Consider the following 18,568-nt stretch of genomic DNA (forward strand, 5'->3'; position numbering starts at 1 on the left):
ACTTCTGGCTCAGGGCCTTCATACCCACTATTCCTTCTGTCTGTAATTCTCTGCCACCAGATAAGATAGGCAGATAAGATCCTCAGATCTTGACTCAAAATCATTTTCAGTGAAGCCTTACCTAAACATCCCGTTTGAAATTGCAATCTCTTTATAAGACTCCCTCGAATACTTTTTTTCCCTTCTTCCTTTTCATTTTTCTCCATTACCTTTCTCTCTTTTATATATTGAACATATTTTACTTGTTTATTATGTTTTCTGTGTATTCCATGTGGATTGCAATGGATATTCCATGAGGACACTGTTGTCTGAATCCTCAGAGCCTGACACAAATTCGGCACTCAGTAATTATTAAATGAATGAGTGACTAAAGGAGTAAATGAAGGTCATTTATAATCTGATCTTTGCTTACCTCATCTCACCAACCTGCTACTCCAGCACGCTGACCTACTGGAAGCAACTTAAACATACTCTGCTCTGCATTGTCTCTGGACCATTGAACGTTCTGCTCCCTCACCTTGGACCCCTGTTTCCACTCCTCTCCCTCACTATCGGCTCTTTGTTAAGCTGCTTCAGGACTCCTGGTGCTTCAGGATAACAATTTCTTGGAGAACACTTAATCTGAAATTCTTACCTGACATCATGACCTATTGCCCAATTCCACTCTGATTAGGAGTGTCTTCTGGGAACTCTCTGAGCATCCCCTGAATACTTCTGTCACAACACTTAACACATTGCCATTGATTTTATTATTTACTTCTCTGTTTTCCCTAAACTCTCACTAAGGGCAAAGCCCATGTTGTATTTGCCTCTGTAGCTCTCATACTTAGTGGAGGACTTGGTGCGCCAGTGAATGTTGCTGAATTAATGGAATTATGCTCGACAGTTTTTTTAATAATCTTGCACAATCAAGATGATTCAAGACCACTGCCTACAGATGTCAGTGCATATTACATTTTTCTGACTGTGTTATTAAAAATGGTTCACATTACAAATCCTTCTAAGAACATTCCAGAATTGCTTTTAAAAATTGGTGATTTATAAATAAAATGTACATTAGAGAGACTTGAAAATCATAAAATAAGGCATGATAGAATGCTTTTAGGGTAAAAGGGCGTTGGCTGGTGATAGCGAAGTAAAATTATGTTATTTGAAAACATTAAGAGGAACAAAGTTTCCTACAATTAACTTCTATGCCATATTACTAAGAATATTCAACCATAATTATAGAGGATATACATTTGAAAAATCAGATTACTGCAATTAAAAAACATAACAGAATAACTCATGGCTCCATTTTGAATACAATGTTCTGCTTAGTTCCCATTGTCAATGCAGTATTGGTTAATGAAAAACAGAAGTGGCCTTTATGGGCACAGGCTCTATTTTAAAATAATGAGGGCTAATTCAGCAAAGAGATTTATTTGATTAGAGCTCCTGACATAATAAAGCTGCGGATATTTTGTGCGGCTTTGCTTTATTTTTAAGTCCCTTCCAGGAGTCAAAACTGATTAGAAAATGTTGCAAGTATGGATAAGCTGAAGGATATGCAAAAAATTTTACTGTTAATGTATGAAATTGTGCAAGTGACAAACTGTGATGTACACACACTTTGTAGTAAATGATTTAAAGGCATTAACAAAGGAAACACCTCCAGCATGTAGTTTGTGAATTTCATTGAGAGATGAGCCATCAGCATTGACTCAGTGTCCGCTGGTGCCTACAGTTCTTCACTGTGTGTCAAAACTCATGCATCCTTTCCAGTTTAAAAGCTGTCAAAGTGATTATTAGTTTTTAACATCAAGTGATAGAGACAAAGGTAAGAAACACATGAATGTGCTTATATTTTGTGGAATTCGGATTTGCATTTAAAATCAGTGCCTAATATAGCAACAAATGTGTTCAGGTGACATTCAAATTTTAAAGATTATTTCTTCTTTAAGGTAACAACCATTAAAAGAAGAAATAAAATTTTGACAATATCTTTTAAATATCTGATGACCAATAGGAATGAATAGTGTAATGTAGACCTTTTCTTCTCTCGTGTATATTGGTTCCAGTATAGATTAAAGTAGCATCAAGTACTCTAACACATAATCTCAAAAATTCAAAAGGATTTTTTTGTTTCCTAGAGTCTAATGTTAGTTTTCCTAGTCAGTGTAGACCTTTTCTCCATGTGGTGATTCACACACACACACACACTATACAATACAATACATAAATATAGTATGGTAAGTACAATATTATACATACAAGCCATTTTGTGGCTCTGTGCTGTCCTAAGACCTAAGAATCCTTTGTAATCAGCTTCCAGAAAGGTAAGGAGAGCATAAAGAAGTCACATACACTTTTTAAAATTCTTGGCCAACAAATGACAAGCATGATTTTCTTGTATTTCATACTCAGATCTCATGTGAGAATCAATCACATCTTTGTACCTTGACACAAAGGCTGAGAAATGCCACCTTTGGCTGAAGAGGGGCTTTTTACACTCACCTCTATACCGTGGAAGGAGGAGCATGCATGTTGATAGATAGAAAGCCACCTCTGCCTCAGCCAGTGTACGTCTGATGGAAAGACCCTTAAAGTCTGTTCTCTCAAAGAGTCAGTGTTTAGTCCTCTCCACAACATACTGACAGTTGGTTGTCTAACCTGGTATGAAGTCCATCCAGTGTTTTGAAAGCATTCCATTATTGAAAAATCTTCCTAATGTATTGTCAAGACCCTACCATGCTTCAGTATCCTAGTCACCTCAGTTTTGGACACATACTAAATTTTGCATGTCCATGAAATGTGGGCCTAGTACCATACCTGTTATTCAGTTCTTGGTATTTTTTATGTTTAGGAGAGTTTTGTAATGTTCCTCTCTGGTTTAGTATACTACAGTTTTGTTAATACAATACAAGCTTGCGTTCATTTTTTTGGTGAGCTATCAATCTGAGTGCATCTCAACTTTGTGATGCACAGGTCTTTTCACATGAATTATGACCCGCATGTTGACCCTATTACTTTCATGTGTTTACCAAATGCTTTATCCTTCTGGTTAACGTATTCACCCCCCGACCTCCACCTCAGCTGCCAAAGCTGATCTGACATTTTCAACAGCTATTTTCTTACCTTTAGGAGAAACCATAAATAAGCGTGCTGTGAAAAGTGGCTGAGGCTACACATCACGAACCTTCTCTGTTTGACTTCTGCCATGATTTCCGTAGTTTGAGATGGCTCTTCCAGTTCTCACAATGATGCTTCAAACATGAATTTTCTCTATAGGCCTGGTTTAATTCAGAATAAGACACATTTCATAATTTTATTTTACTAATTTTAATATAAATATTTCAGAATATCAATTTTGTTTTTATGTTTGCTTTAGTTGCTTTCTTTTTTATAATTTAAAAAAGTGAACTTTATTTTTTATTATTCTATCAATGGTTCATGAATGTTACAATACAAATAAATATGGCAAGAGAAAAGAAGGTAAAAATTATCTAAAATCTCAACACCTATAAATAAGCACTTTTAGTATTTTGATGACCAATCTTTTGTAAATTCTCTACATATACACACAGATATATAACACACTCATACTGACGTAGTTAGGATAATAGTATATACATCATTTTTATCAATGCCCTTTTTCTCATTTACAGCATTTTTGCTACTGTTAATGATCATGAGGCTACTATTTCTCTTCTTCTTGAGTATTCAGGTAGATTCTGGTTACTTTCCTGCTATACTTGACACTGCAATAGATATTCACGTACAGGTTTTCTTTCTACCTAGTGCTTTTTTGTCAATGGGATTGAAGCTTCATTTAGAGTTATGGTCTGGCTTCCTATTTCAGTTTCACCCCTCTTTTATTTTGGACGTTATCTAGGAATGTGCAGATCAGATCCCACTTTCTTTTTTCATCGTAAATCCATTTTATGAAGGAGAGTTTGGACATTAGCTTTTATTAGAAACTGTACATTTTCCTTCTATGTATTTATCCACTTTAGTGCTTAGTAAATGGGCAAAAGAGACAGCTTTTCATTGGAGATCTCACTTCCCATTGAAATTTATATATTAGAGATTTCTGGAAGTGTTGTTTACGGATTATGAAACCTATTCCACATGACATAATCATGTCCATAAAAATCTTTTATTCAAAATCTTATTTAAATTTAAATACTCTATGATATTTCAAGACCTGTGAAAACAACATCCCAGACCAAAGAAAATGCCTTTCGTTTGGTATAACTAGCTTTTAGTAAATCCATGTTAATTACCAATTTCCTTTCTAAAATGCTCACAAACTTCTGTTCAGCAATTTATTTTATAGTATTCCAGATATTGCTGTCTACTTAACTATTTAGTAGTTTTTGTAGCACATCATTTTTCTATCTACAGAACTATGTATCTATCACTCTTTACTCCTTCATACCTTGTTTTGGTCTGATTTCTCAAACGTCATTGAGAATATAAGAGATGTATTTTGGAAAAGACATCAGCTGTATTTTTGCCTCTACTGGCACCATCCGTTTGTTTATATTGAATGCCTAGCCTACTATCCACATGTACTCAGAACAACATTGGGACTACAATGGTGAGTAAAATAGACACACTGTTTCATCTTATGGAGCTTGCAGTTTAGTGAGAAGACATCTATTAAGAAATAGATTTACAAACATATAAAGTTACAACCGAGATAAGTGGCAGGAGAGGTATGGTGAGTGACGTGGCCTGAGATGAGTTGACTGCATTGATCAAGTGGAAGCCTCAGAGAAGGTTTTCCTGAGACAGGGTTGAGCTCAGAGCCTAGGACGAGGGAAAAGCAACGTAAAAAGTGTTGTGATAGGAAGGAGCATGTCACAGTTGAATAAGTCTAAGAGTGCCATGTTAAGAGTTTTGGTCTTGATCTTAACAAAAGTGTAATACCAACACACAGTGGGGCACTGTGATCAAAATGCATTTAGAAAGAATCAGCATGGTTGTAATTTGGAGAAAAAAATGTAGAAGGCAAAAGAAGGAGGCGTTGGGTCCCAGTTGATAGGCTTTTGTAAGAGACATATTGCAAAAAATAATAGTTTAGATTAAGTTGGTTCTGGTAGTAGAGATGAAGAGAGGTAGATAAATTCTACAGACATTTGATGGGAAGAATTGAAAAGGTTTGATGACTAATATAGTAAGTATTTACAAATACAAGATCGGAAAATATATTAAGATGACGTCTAAGTTTTTGGGTAATCAAACGTAATAGAATTTGGTGCCATTTACTGAGATATGAAAAACTGAGGACCAGTTTTTGGGAGAAAAGTCACAGGTTTAATTTGAAGCAATTGAAGATGTCAATTACTCTGGTAGATGTGACATTTTGGAATTACAGAGTACTTTAGTTGAATATACTAGGTAGTTTCTTTGAATAATATTTTAAAGTTTTATAATTCTTTTTAAAATAAGAATTTTCCAAAGTTTATTGCTCTTTGTTATCGTTTAACATATTACCAAAAAGAAAATGACTTAAAGATTTAAAAATACACTTAATATTTTATGGGGCTCCTCCAATATTTCATAACTAGAGAGTGAGTAGTCTTTGTTCTGTTTGATCTGCATTTTGCATTTTTTTGGCAGCATAATGTAACTGTTTTCATCTTTTCCCAAGTAGATTATATTGCTGTGAATGACCCCCCATTTGAGTCAACTGTACAACAAATGAGGTAGATAAGGGTAGGGTATAAATAGAGAAAAATTATAACTAGTGGGACATTAGGAGTGTATGGTGTTCTTGAAGAGTATAAACAGTTTTTAACATCAGAGATAATACGATTTTTAAGAGTTATTTAAGGACAGTCACTCCTTATCCTGCATAATGTTCTATGCTAATGTCAATCACAGGTTTTTTTTGGTGATATGTTAAATGTTTTATAAAAATCCAAATTCAAAATATTAATGTGCTCTATAATCTGAGTTACTGATTTTATTCTGATTATTTATACTGTTGAATTTGTATTGCCAAAATATTAACAGCTTTAAAAATAACAAAATCTTAGAGTTTATGGAAGACACTTACGTGACTTTTCAATGGAGAATTGACTGGTAAAAGGTTTGAGGTTTTTCTACCCTTGCATAATCACTCTTTAAATAAGGCCCCATTATGTTTTCTTTTATTATTAACATGAGACCAAAAACGAAATTAAAAGAGTTTTTTCCTGGAACAGAAATGAATATTATCTAAAAGAAAACTGAAACAATATGAAGTTTCCTAATTTTAATTTTGACATTTTATTGTCTTTTTATGCTAGCATTATTTATTTCCCTTTTCAATTGAAATTTTAAAATGAATGCATTTCTCACATTTTTTAAAACTAACATCTTGTCATTCTTTTCATAGGTCTCATATCTTTTGGGTGAACAGAAGTCTACCTTTATGGGGCTTACAGGTTATGTACAATTTTGTTTTATCCCTATATTTTTGGATTTATTATATTTCTCAGAGAAATACAATTGGAGAGAAAACTGTTGATATTAAAAATGAGTTTATTTTATTGCTGAATTAATCTTGATGCACATCTTAGACTAACATTTTTATTCCTTTCTTCATGTTTGCCTAAAGCCTCCATTCTATCTTTTGAGAATTTCTTCAGGATCAAGATCACACTTCAGAAAGCTTTTGAGGGTGTGGAGAAAACCAAAATAAACCAGTGTTTAAGGAGCCACAAATTACCCAAACTACTTTAGATATTCCTGTTATATAATCCATGAAAAATTAATCAAAAGCCCATAACCATGCTTAACCATGTTTGCTTTTTGCCTTATATCCTCAGTGTTTGGAACATGGTAGAATCTCAATAAGTAATTGTTAAATGAATAGACTGATGAATGAGTGGCTTATGTTACCAACAGCAAGAGCTTGGTCCCTATGCAGATAATTTTGTAAGTAAAACAAAAAGTAGGCCCGGACATAAAAGGAGTCCTGAAGAAAAAGTAAGAAAAGGAGAGGAGCGTGTCTGAATTTCATCATTGTTCCCCAGAGTCCTCTGTGTCTCTTCTTGCTCCTTTGTCTGTTGAATTTCATGCCCAGCAAACTTTTGACAAGTTCCCATCTCCGCTACTCCTGTCTCTCTCCTACAGATACTTTTTATTTTCTGTTATTTTTCAAAAGTGAAAATTATTCAAAGAGTAGAGTCACTAACAAAAAAAAAAAATTAGAGATTGGAAGACAGTTGAGTCTGGAAAAACTCTAAGACTCATTATTAATAAACAACCTTTAAAATACTTTAAAATCAAATGTTTGGTTTGTCTTTTAAAGTCACGATGTTGGTGAAGTCCATACATTTTATATGTGATAATGAATTATTTCAATTATGTATGCTTTGTGATCATAACTATGAAATCAAGTTTTTACTGTGTTTGAATATTTCATACTTGGTTGAAGTCAAGTTGTATTTTCTGTTTTTTTACACTGACTTTCATTGCAATGTTATTAATTTACAAATACTCTTCAAATATTGAAGTGTTCACTACAAATGCAGTCTTTTAATCTCCAGCTAGATTCCTATATAATCTTTCAGTGAGGTGCAAATTTAAAGTAAGTTAATATTTTTATGAATAGTTATACATGGCCTTGAAATATATTTTGATCTATTCAAATTGCTTTTATCTAACACTGATATTTTAAAATAATAATAATACTCATTTCCAAATAGGATTTCAACTAATCTATGCTAAAAATCTTCTAGAGATCAACTAACACTGTGTACCTATAGAAAAAAGCATAGATGATTATGATTTAGAGGACTTGTGGAGAAAATCTTAAGTGGTGTGAGTTTTCTATCATAACAATGCCTGGCTACTGTATGCACTTCTGAACATATTTGACTTATATTGCCGTGCACTTCCATGTTTTTTATTGTCCTTATGGTTTAATAATACTTAGATCAAAGTTTTCATTCCAACTGCAGTCAAAATGTAAAACTCCAGAGTATCTGCTTTCTAATGAAGATTGTCGTAAACCTCAAACATCTATAAGCAAATATATTGCATATCTGAGTCATTTCTTGTTTATGTTAGCTTATTCTGATTCTATTTATCTATCCTAAAGTGCATAGACTATTTAACATAATAATTTGGATATCTTTTCTAGTTACTTTTTCTGTTGGAACCACAGCTTTGGTAGCTCAGCAGTGAAAACTGAATATGCAGTAGAGAATATAGAGAAAAATGGGGCTTGTCTAGGAGGATGCAGGACTAGCACTTTCAGCTGCAAAAAGGGAGTTGGTTGTGAAGTGCATTCACAAAAAATCTGAAAGTATCTTTAAGTGCTTGCACAGACCGTTCAGTGTCCAAGGACATTGCTGTTTCAGTTTGTTTGAGGTGTGTGACAGGATAGAACATATCATTCAACTGGAAGCTTGTGTTCTTTTATTTTCTGAAAGGAACTGCTGTTTTTGGTGGTGGTACTGGAGCTGGTGGTGGTGGTGCTGGGAGAGGGCGTTATCTGGGGCAGGCAGTTGTCTGTGATTGTGATTGTGTGTATTAGGAGCACACACACAAGAACCCATCCTTCACATGTCATGCAAACTCCAGCCAGTCTATTCGTAGCCCACATTTACATTTGAGATAATAAATAAAAAATGTTTATCAAGGAGTATTAGAAATTATAAATCTAAGCCGTAGTGCTGGGGACGGCCTGCAGCCTGCCATCTGTATACCGAAGTGCCACATAATATCTCCTAAATCGTATATCATATATATACACATATATATATCATTACAAATGTACATAGATATGTATACACCTATATGCCAAATATATATACATATATACACACATATTATGTACATATTTATAAAGGCAATAGTATTATAATTATGAATATGTATTTTAATTTCATTGCATTTTCTCATTAAGGTACAATTTATATTTTAGGTTTCAGTGGCATTGATAAGTCTATTTGAAACAATACTACTTGGTTATCTCAGTTATAAGGTAAGTTATTTTAATTAGAAGCTTTCTGCTGATAGAACACATTACTAGCATTTACCCAGTATTCCTCTATTTGTAATTCATACTCTGGGGATATAGCAAGCTCTTCTTAGACCACTTTAATTATTTTGGATTTCTCTAGTATGTGATATAAAACTGTAGCAATGTAGTAATGTTTCCCTTGGTGGCTTAAAAATATTTCACTAATTCTTATGGGTTAATTTACCCATTTTATGAATGCTCATTTAAGGCAAGCAAATGGAATAGTGTGGCTTTTTGATGTTCTCAACCTCTTTTCCTGATCTGCACAAAAAACATTGAGGGAGCAAAAATATGTCTGTTAGGAATTATTTTAATGAATTCTCTTAATTTTTGGTGAAACTTTATTTGGTTGGAACAATTTAACAAATATTTATTGAGTTCCTATTGGATGGAGAGCTCCACACTGTGCATTGTTCTTTTCTCAGTGAGTTTATAATCTAAAAAGGGAGTGAGGAAGGAGAAAATTATACAGATAATAATAATACAAGACAGTATAATATGTACTTCCAGTGAGGTGCGAATAAAGTCCTATGCAGGCTCATAGAGAGATCATATCATGGGATGAAAAGAAAATACTTGACTGCTTTAAGCAGAGTCCTTGAATCAGTGATTTCACCAAGGAAAGATGAAAAGACAGGACATAGGGGTTTATAGAATTAGCAAAGGCATAAAGGAAGGAATATGCATATAAAATTGGAAGAAGAATAAATATTTAAGTTTAGGCAGAATATAGGGTATTTGGGATAATATTGGTGGAAAAAGTTTGGGACGATATTGTGAGGGCCTGAATAGCAACATATAATGGGAAATTGATAGAGGATGTTGAACTTGAGCATTCTATAATTGTAATTAAGTTTTGGGAGTATTAGTTTAGAACGTCTGTGCAACACTGGTCAAAGAGACATCACACTGAGGCCGTGTGCTCAGTTCAGACACAATTGCAACATGAAAAGAAAACTGGGAGTGAATGTTCGACTGGGTGAAAGGAATAGACAGATACGATTCAAGATAAATTAAGAAGGTAGAAACTAAAGAAATCAACTGATTGGTTGAGATAGGTGAAGAAAAGGAAAAGTCAAATGTCATTTTAAGATTTTCAAAGTCCGAATGACTGGGCATGTGGCAGTAAAACTAAGAAAAATTATATGAAGAAAAAAAAAATCAGATTGGCATTGAGATAGATGAAATAATGGAAATAGTTTTGGAAATGATGAATTTGAGGAGTTTATGGACAAACAGGTAGACGTGACATGCAGACAATTGAAAATGAGGATCTTGGATTTGCAGAAGAGAGAAGTTTATCAGGATTTGGCGGGCATTTTCACAGCAATGGTGAAGGAAGCTTGCAAGTCTGTTGAGTATGGAATAATAACCAAGGGAGAAGCTAAGGCTCATGTTGTTGGAGATGCTTTTATTGTGGTTTTTGGAAGAAGAATGGAGCCACAGAGAAGACAGAGACATAGGCAAGAAGGGTAGAAAGTCATAAGAATGGTTGTCATATTCATCACTAATGTTCAGTTCACAGTTTCTGCATGTACTATATCAACAAGTGTACTCAAGGTTATGTTTTTGGGGAACTCTTATCTAGTATATAAATTTCTTTCTCACTTTTTAAAACATATGGTTTTGAAGATATTTCTTAGGCTGCTTTTTAATCCTAAATTTAGAGGGAGAAGTCTTTACAGACTCTTTCACCTTTCTCTCTGGCTTCATTTTTTTTTTTTTTTAATTCTTGTTAACTCCATCTAAAGAAAATAATACCAATATCTAATGAGGTGAAATTGATGAATTAGAAAATGTAGAAAGAAAAGAATGAGGGCTTTCCAAAAAATATAGATGGGTTGATTTGACATTTATGAGAAAAAATAGGCTGTTAGAAATGGCTAAGGAAGAAAAGTGTTATAGGAAAGCATGCAAACAATGGCAAGTATAGGAAGAAGGCTGAGAAAAGGCCATTGAGTTTACAATTTAGGAGATCATTTGCTATTCACCTTTAAGAGTACTATTGAAAGTCAATGTTAAGTGAAGAATGTTGATTGGTGCAGGAGCTCAACGGAAATAGTAGAATGAGCCAGAGAAGATTGCCTAATCATGGAAAAAGTCTTAATCATTTAAAGAAGGTAGTAGATGGGACAAGAAAAAATGATGAATGAAGCAAGGTTTATAAAAAGTAAGAATAAGCTGGAATAGGAACTTGAGGTCTATTGATTAGCTTTGATAATATTCTGTTCTTTTCTGAGAGCACAGAATATGGAACATAGTGCTTGAAAGAATATTTTGAAGCTAGCAGAGGGAAGCTGGAAGAGGTTATATGTGGGTAGTCATCATCTCTAAATTACCTAGAAAATACTACCTCAGTGATGAGCAGCATAGACTAAGATGCTGAGGAAGGATCTTTTAATGGTTTATTAGTATATCTCCTTGTCAAAATACGTGTTCTATAAATATGTACTGCTTGACTAATCTGGATTTTGGATACGTAGAAGAACAAAATAAAAATCAGTAAATTAATATCCAAGATTTTATCCTCTAAGTTCCTTAGTATTCAAGGATGTGATGAATGTTGAATGTGATATATGAAAAGTGACATACTGAAAATTAGGCATGTGGGTGTTTTTGGAAATTGATTAAATCTCTTTTACTAACACAAGTGTGCGTACAGATGTATAAACTGGCTAAACTATTAATCTGTATTTGTGAATGTATTTGCTCCAAATTCTACTTAAAAAGTAATATGAAATTAACTTTGTGCTTTGCTAATAGAACTCTTAGCCTTGATTTAAAAAGTCATTTAAAAGAAAAAACAGATTCAAGATAATTTTCCATTGTAGTCATATGATGCTGACATTTGTAATTAATTACTTCCTACCATTTATAAAATGAGAGGAAAACATTATAAGACCTTGTAGACAGAGCCAAATGATATATATTATTTCCATTCTGACCTTCATAAACGTTAATGGCTTTGATGAAGGAGAAGTAGATGGTAGTTGAATCCTGTGTGTTACAAAGGAAAGGATAAAAAGGAGTTGTGTGACATTGGAAGGATAGGTTGCTATTAATCACCTTCTTTTTCTCTCATAAATTCAGTCAAACTCGTGAACTATTTTGACTCCTTCAATAGACTGTTGGATAAAATTTTTGGAATGAATAAATTATATAATTGGTAACTATTTATGGCCTATAAATAAGGCAAGTTTGGAGAGCAGAACTTCAAAGAAGCTCCTCCTCTCAAATTAGATTTTTTAAAAAATTATAGGGCAAGTGCACAGAAGTGGATATTCCATTAGCAACTGTATCCACACCTAATATTGTTCTTTGATACTTTCAGTTCTGAAATATCAATATTAATAGCAAATTAACATACACTTTTCTCATTTGTTTACATATGTATACTTATATAGAGAGATAATGTAGATATGTATACAATATATATGTATATGCAATATTTTAAAATTAATAAAAAAATATAGTATTCTGTAAGCATCTTATAATTCTTGAAATTAGACATTCTAAAATGAGCATGACTTAATCCTTAACAATTAAAACAGTTTAAACTATTATGGAGACTGCGGTTTTTGAAAAACAAAGACTGATGAGTAAAAGCAAAAAGAGCAACAACTTTTTAAAATATATGTTGAGGTTAGCATATAATGATTTAAAAATCCCTGACATCAACTTTATCTTCTCTCATACAGAAGAGCAGGTCTGTCCCTAAATCATCATTCCATTCATGTTTATAGCTGCTTGGCAAAATACCCACGTGATTCACCCAACAGTAAATTTCTTATTCTTTTGTCTATATCAACTGCTTTCAAAATAGAACTCTATTTATACACACACATTCATTAAATCAAAAGGAAACAAAACAAACCCCAACATAGTTCTCAAACCTCTGCAAATAAAAATTCAACACACCTAGAGGGCTTTTGTTAAATGTACAATTTTTTTTCCTATAATCACTTTATAAAAAGCAACAATTTTGAAATTTTAGTACCATGATGGAGTTATTTCTGGAAAAGAATAAAGCATCTGAACTAGGGCTCCTAGATACTCCTAGATACTAGTGATTCTGCTTACAAATCCATGGAAATGGTCAATCTAAACATTGTGGAGTTTACATTCAGATATACAAAATAAGACTGCCATAGAGTTACTGCACTATTTTAAATTCGTTGAAAGAAGATAAGGTATCAGCCTTTTTTGTTAAATATTTTAAATATATTCTTAATATTGAAGAAGAAAATGTTTTTAAAAAGTCCCTTGGTCCAACCCGGGCTAACAACAACTAAATTAACATAAGTCTTATAATTTTTAAAGTGCTTTTTAGAGTTAACTAGATAATAGTTCTTAACTGCCACTTTCCTTTATGATAAATATAAAAGCCTGATACATTTTAGAAAATCATCTGTTTTTTTGCATTTTTGTTGATTAAGGAAAGTTATGTTCATACCAAATGTTGTAGAATGGTTGGATTAAGGTTTATTTATATTTCACTGAATTCTGTCTATGAGAAGAGGAACATAGAGAGTTCTACACATTTAGAACAGATAAAGCAACCTCTTAGAAATTTTTTTTTTTCTTTGAGAAGTTACCTTGTGGAAGAAGACTAATGTCTTTTATCTACTTGGTGAAAATAAGACTAAATGAAATAAGTATTTAACATAATTTTGAAAGGTACTCTGCCTGCCTTTTGGATTTTATTTCATGCTTCTCTCTATAGTGGCATTCTATAGAAATGTGCTCTCTTTTTTCATTATAATTGCTTTTGTCATGTGGATTTATATCATGTGATTTATATGTTAGACTCCCTAACAGCCAGTGAAATCCAGGGATATTTTCTGTATTTATTTTTCAGTAGCTAATTTTAGGAGAGATAATTTATGAATGTACCTTTAAATTAAGAAGACAACTTGAGATCTTAGAATTAAACATAATGAATATAACTGAAAAGATAGTCATTTATTTTTAACAATGAGCACATTGCCCTGTTGTGTAATTTTAGATCATGAAAATTAGTCCCCAGTGGGAAGTTCATTCAATTGCCACAACACACACACACACACACACACACACACACGCATTTGCTATGAATCAACAGTAGCATGTTTGACAAAATGTGGTTACAGTTTTCATTTAGGAGCTTCAGGCTGTCAAGCACTGTGCTAGGAACAGAGCATAGAGTCCTGAACTAAATTGATGCTCAATGGACTTCATGAAATTTAAAATCAAGTGTTGTTTTAAATATATAAATACAAACTGAAAAAAGTCATGTGAAGGACATTGATGGAGAATCAAAAAAACTAATGTGGGAGTCTGATCTTGTCTAGATTGTGTGTGATAAGGGGGTGAGAAAAGTCTCAAAAAACTCAGGATTTTGACCTGAGAGCTGAAAGACGTATGTGAGTTAACTAGGCGAAATGAAATTGGAAAGGAAGGTGAAGATTTTTCAATCCTCTTAAAGAGCACAGCAAAGGCCCTGGAATATTCTAGGACTGAAAGTTCTTTGGAAAGAATGACCTTTAAAATAAGGGTGGAAAGGTCATCAAGAGCCAAATGATGTAGTACCTTCTAGGTTGTAATAGAATTGTTGTCTTTGTTGTGAAAATAGCTGCACAGTTCAAGAATTTCAAAGTGAGTGGGTTTGGGATGGGTTGAGGGTGCATGGGATTGGTATATTAGATGTGCCTTTAGACAAATGATCCTGGCGATATTGTTTTAGGTGAATTGGAACGGGGCAAAAATGAAGGGAAGGAGACCAGTTGGGAGGCTAGACCAGGTCAGAGAACGGGAATGGAGTTAGAATGAGATCTAGACAAACTCAAAAATCTATTTGTGGATCAGGAGGTCTTACTGACCAATTATACTTAGGTAATGTGAAAGGAAGATGTAAAGAGTTTCTCCAGGATTTTTGGTGTGTGTTACTGGGGAAGTCAATTTTCCTTTTAGACATATTACTCACAACGTGCCTTTGAGGCATCCATGTGAAGCAGTGGAGATCTAAAACAGAATCTCAGAGATACAATATTGATCTGGGCTAGAGATACAACACAGGAAGTCATTGGTTTATTACTGATAATAAGTTGAAGTTGAAACACAGATGAAATTACCTAAGATGGGTATATAGCCAGGTACTTGTGAAATGCTTTCCTCCAGATCATTTCTATTGAGCTCTGTGGTTACAAGTTTAACAACTTGTATATAACTACATTCAGGAAGGCTGTAAACAATAAAATTCTTTCCAGTGTTTCCGTTTGGATCCAATAGAAAGAAATATAAATACTTAAGTTCAAAAAATAAAACAATTATACCAAGGAGGAGCAGAGTATGTATAAAATATTTGGTAGTTTCATTTATTCATTAACATACTTATTGAGCCCCAACAGGCATATAAACAAATAAGTTCTATAAAATGTTACAAACACTCATCAAGGAGATTGTGGTGAAGGCAGGTTGGGGTGTAGGACGTTCCAAGCAGAGGGAGAAGTTGAGCAAAGTTATAAAAGTATGAAATAGCCTCACTTGCTCAGGAAACTGTATAAAATTCGGTGTGGACGAAGCTGTGGCTGAATTCAAGATGGAGATAGGAATACAGTAGGTACAAAACAGACCAATAGCCAGAGTCCAAATTATGATGCTTCATAGAATATAATGAGGATTTTGGATGTTATTATTTAGGCAACAGAAATTTGGCATTTTAGAAAGAATCCTCTGGCCTTAATGTGGAAGATAATTCAGAAATGAACCCAACTAAGTCTGATATCAGTTATGAGACTTTTTTAATAGTTCGAGAAAAAATCATAAAAATCAAATTGATGTGTTATAAATGGAAATGAAGAGCGCCATCCGAGACATGAAAGGTTTTTGTGTACTGTGAACTAAGTTTATCCAGTGTGTCACAGCTAAGAAAACTCCTAATGCTAATCTTGCAGTAGAAAGATCTTTCCACCAGTGGTAACTGTCCGCATACTCTCCTCTCCTTACTGGTCACATCAGTCTCTTTTCCTGTGAGCAATCATTGACACCAAGGAGAGATATACAGTGACAAGTAAAAAGACAGCAAGGAAAGAGTAAGCCAAATATTAAGCATTCTGGAAATGGAGTCATGTAAAAAAACTGATGAAAAAAATGGTAATATTAACTTGCACAATAAGAAAAAAACTTAGCATAATTGAAATCAATTATAACTGGTGGAGTGAACAGGCCTGACTCAGTGCAAGTAGGAAAGTCTTCCTACACTTCTTCAAATCCATGCATCCTCCTTCTGATCCATGCTGATCAGATGAAACCTTGGGCAGGTTCCATAGTTTTTCTAGTCTCTTCAATTGCAAAGCAAATCTCTGTTTAGTATTTAAGAAATTATGATTAATATATACACATATATAGATTTAAAATTCTCATCCAATTTAAGGCTTCCGTTTGTCCTCAGCTCAGAACTCCATGGGGCAGGGAATCATCGTGGGGGCTCTCTCCTATTTCTACCTGCTCTCTTATTTGATGGCAGCTGATTTGGGCCCCTGCAGGGCTGAGGAGGCACAGGGAAGGAAGTGAAGTTAGTGTCTGGAATGAAGTTGCCTGACGGGCTCAAGTTGCCTGGTGTTGGGTTGCTCTGCCTGGCAGATATGAGCAGGGCTGTTGTGGTCCTCCTGAGGCCTCAGGCTGAAGCTCCCTGGTTGCCTCAGTGCCTCAGGCTGGCCACTAGGGCTCTGACGCGGACTCTGGGCTTCTGAGGTCCCCCGTTTGTTGCGGTGCCATTTCCCCTTCAGGCACGTAGCCTTCCTGAGTGTAAACTTTTTAAAAATGATGGCAGGTTTCGTTCTTTAAGGTCTTTATCTGGTTCCCAGAAGGCAAGTACCTTTGTCTTAAAACTGGCATAATTGTGGCTTGCTCTCATCTCAGCCCTCTTTCTGTTTGCTGTGCTCTCTCCTCATTTTCACGTTTTAGGCGTTAGCCAAACACAGTCTCTATGTCTGAGCCAGGCTCTCTAAGTGGTTCCTTTGAGCCCTTCTCACTTACCTTGAAGTGATGAGAGAAGTACCAGGGCACCTCTAACATCTCTATACAGAGGAGTTTCCATTGCTTCTATTTCTTCCACCTGCTCCCCTCCTACCACTTTTATATAGCCTGGAGATGGATGGTGAACTAATGATAACAAGACCTATTACTTAATGTCAGCACATAGACAATAGCTGATCTAGAGCCTCGCTTTGTGATGTGGAGGTATTTTACATCACTGTAATATTTTAAGCATTTGGGACCTCAAGGAAAATTAAGAAAGACTCCCAATTTTATAGTCAGTGTTATAAAATAATTGGAAATTACGGGGAGCCAGATTTCAAATTGCCTTTCTACTACATAGATCTCTTCATGGAAGAATAAGCTGCTTTAGGAAGCTCTGAGTTCTTTTTCATTGGACACCATTCAAGGAAGTTTCAGTGATGACCTATTAATATCAGGGTCTGTTTCATGGGTGTGTGATCTGTGCAGTTGGACAGAGCTGCCCAATTAGAAGGGCCTGTTCTTGTTTTAATGTTCTGATGGATGTCACCTTCTTGAAATTGTTAATAATTTGTTAATAAGAGGCCCTGCATTTTCATTTTGCACTGGTTCCCGCAAATTATGTGGCCAGTCCTGAATAATATTGTTGTACTGTGTGGGTTGGGAGACTAGAATTTAGATGATTGAAAATGCCCTTCCTTTTAGTTTTATTAACATAAAGACAGTGTTAATACCAATGAACATCGTTAACAAGCGTGTGTGTTTACGAACTATTTAATATACTTTACAGTTTTTGAACATAATTATTATAGTAAAAAAATAAGCTTGTCACTTTTTCATTGATTCTGTAGGTTTTTAATATGTTTTATTCTTACCAGTAACTTTTCTTCCATAAAATATTGTATGATCAATATTCAATATTCAAGGATTACTATAAACATTAGTTTTACTTCTTAAACTTACCAGAAAATTGAGAGAGCACAATTACATTTAGAAAAATGATCTCTAAAAGTCATTGGTACATCTTCATATAATGATGTGGTATTCTGTTAATGTAAACATCCTTCTTGCTAGAGAAATTCTGAGTGCTGTCTTTTTTCCCTTTAATGGAATTCAGTATAATTGACTTTCATTTTAATTCATTTTTTCTTGGAAGGGAAACATCTGGGAACAGATTTTACGAATACCCTTCATCTTGGAAATAATTAATGCCGTTCCCTTCATTATCTCAGTAAGTCCTAAAAGAATCTTTAAAATAAATAATTTTATCATTAGTCTTAAGTAAAGTCTTTAACTCTAAATGCTAATAAATAATATATTAGGTCAGATAAGTGAATTTCTCTTTGGTTAGAATCATGGTGTTAAAAAATAGTCAAATCAGTTGGATAACTGGATTGTGAAATTAAATGAAAACTAATGAGATTTAGTACAATAGCAAAATGAAATGCTTTTTAGAAATATATGCTCTAAAGGTGCCATTTAAACAAGTGTCAATGTTGTCTAAACTGACTAGAAATTAATCACTCCATTTCTTGTGTGTATGCTGGAATTAAACAACAAAAAAGA

The 18,568-nt window shown here is 34.0% G+C and overlaps 1 protein-coding gene across 3 annotated transcripts in view; it reads left to right on the plus strand.

The window, feature by feature from the left end:
• The window catches only part of KCNT2 (potassium sodium-activated channel subfamily T member 2), a 341,540-nt gene that overhangs the window by 93,084 nt on the left and 229,888 nt on the right, over positions 1-18,568 (plus strand). For all 3 annotated transcript variants that reach the window (XM_087424351.1, XM_014794147.2, XM_087424352.1), the window contains exons 4-6: positions 6,368-6,416; positions 8,906-8,965; positions 18,159-18,233. In XM_087424351.1, the coding sequence (XP_087280477.1) occupies positions 6,368-6,416; positions 8,906-8,965; positions 18,159-18,233 (184 nt within the window). The remainder of the gene's footprint in view (positions 1-6,367; positions 6,417-8,905; positions 8,966-18,158; positions 18,234-18,568) is intronic.

Source organism: Ceratotherium simum, chromosome 36 (genome assembly GCF_057802395.1).
Source record: "Ceratotherium simum simum isolate JZ-2026a chromosome 36, ASM5780239v1, whole genome shotgun sequence".
NCBI classification, from domain to species: Eukaryota; Metazoa; Chordata; class Mammalia; order Perissodactyla; family Rhinocerotidae; genus Ceratotherium; species Ceratotherium simum.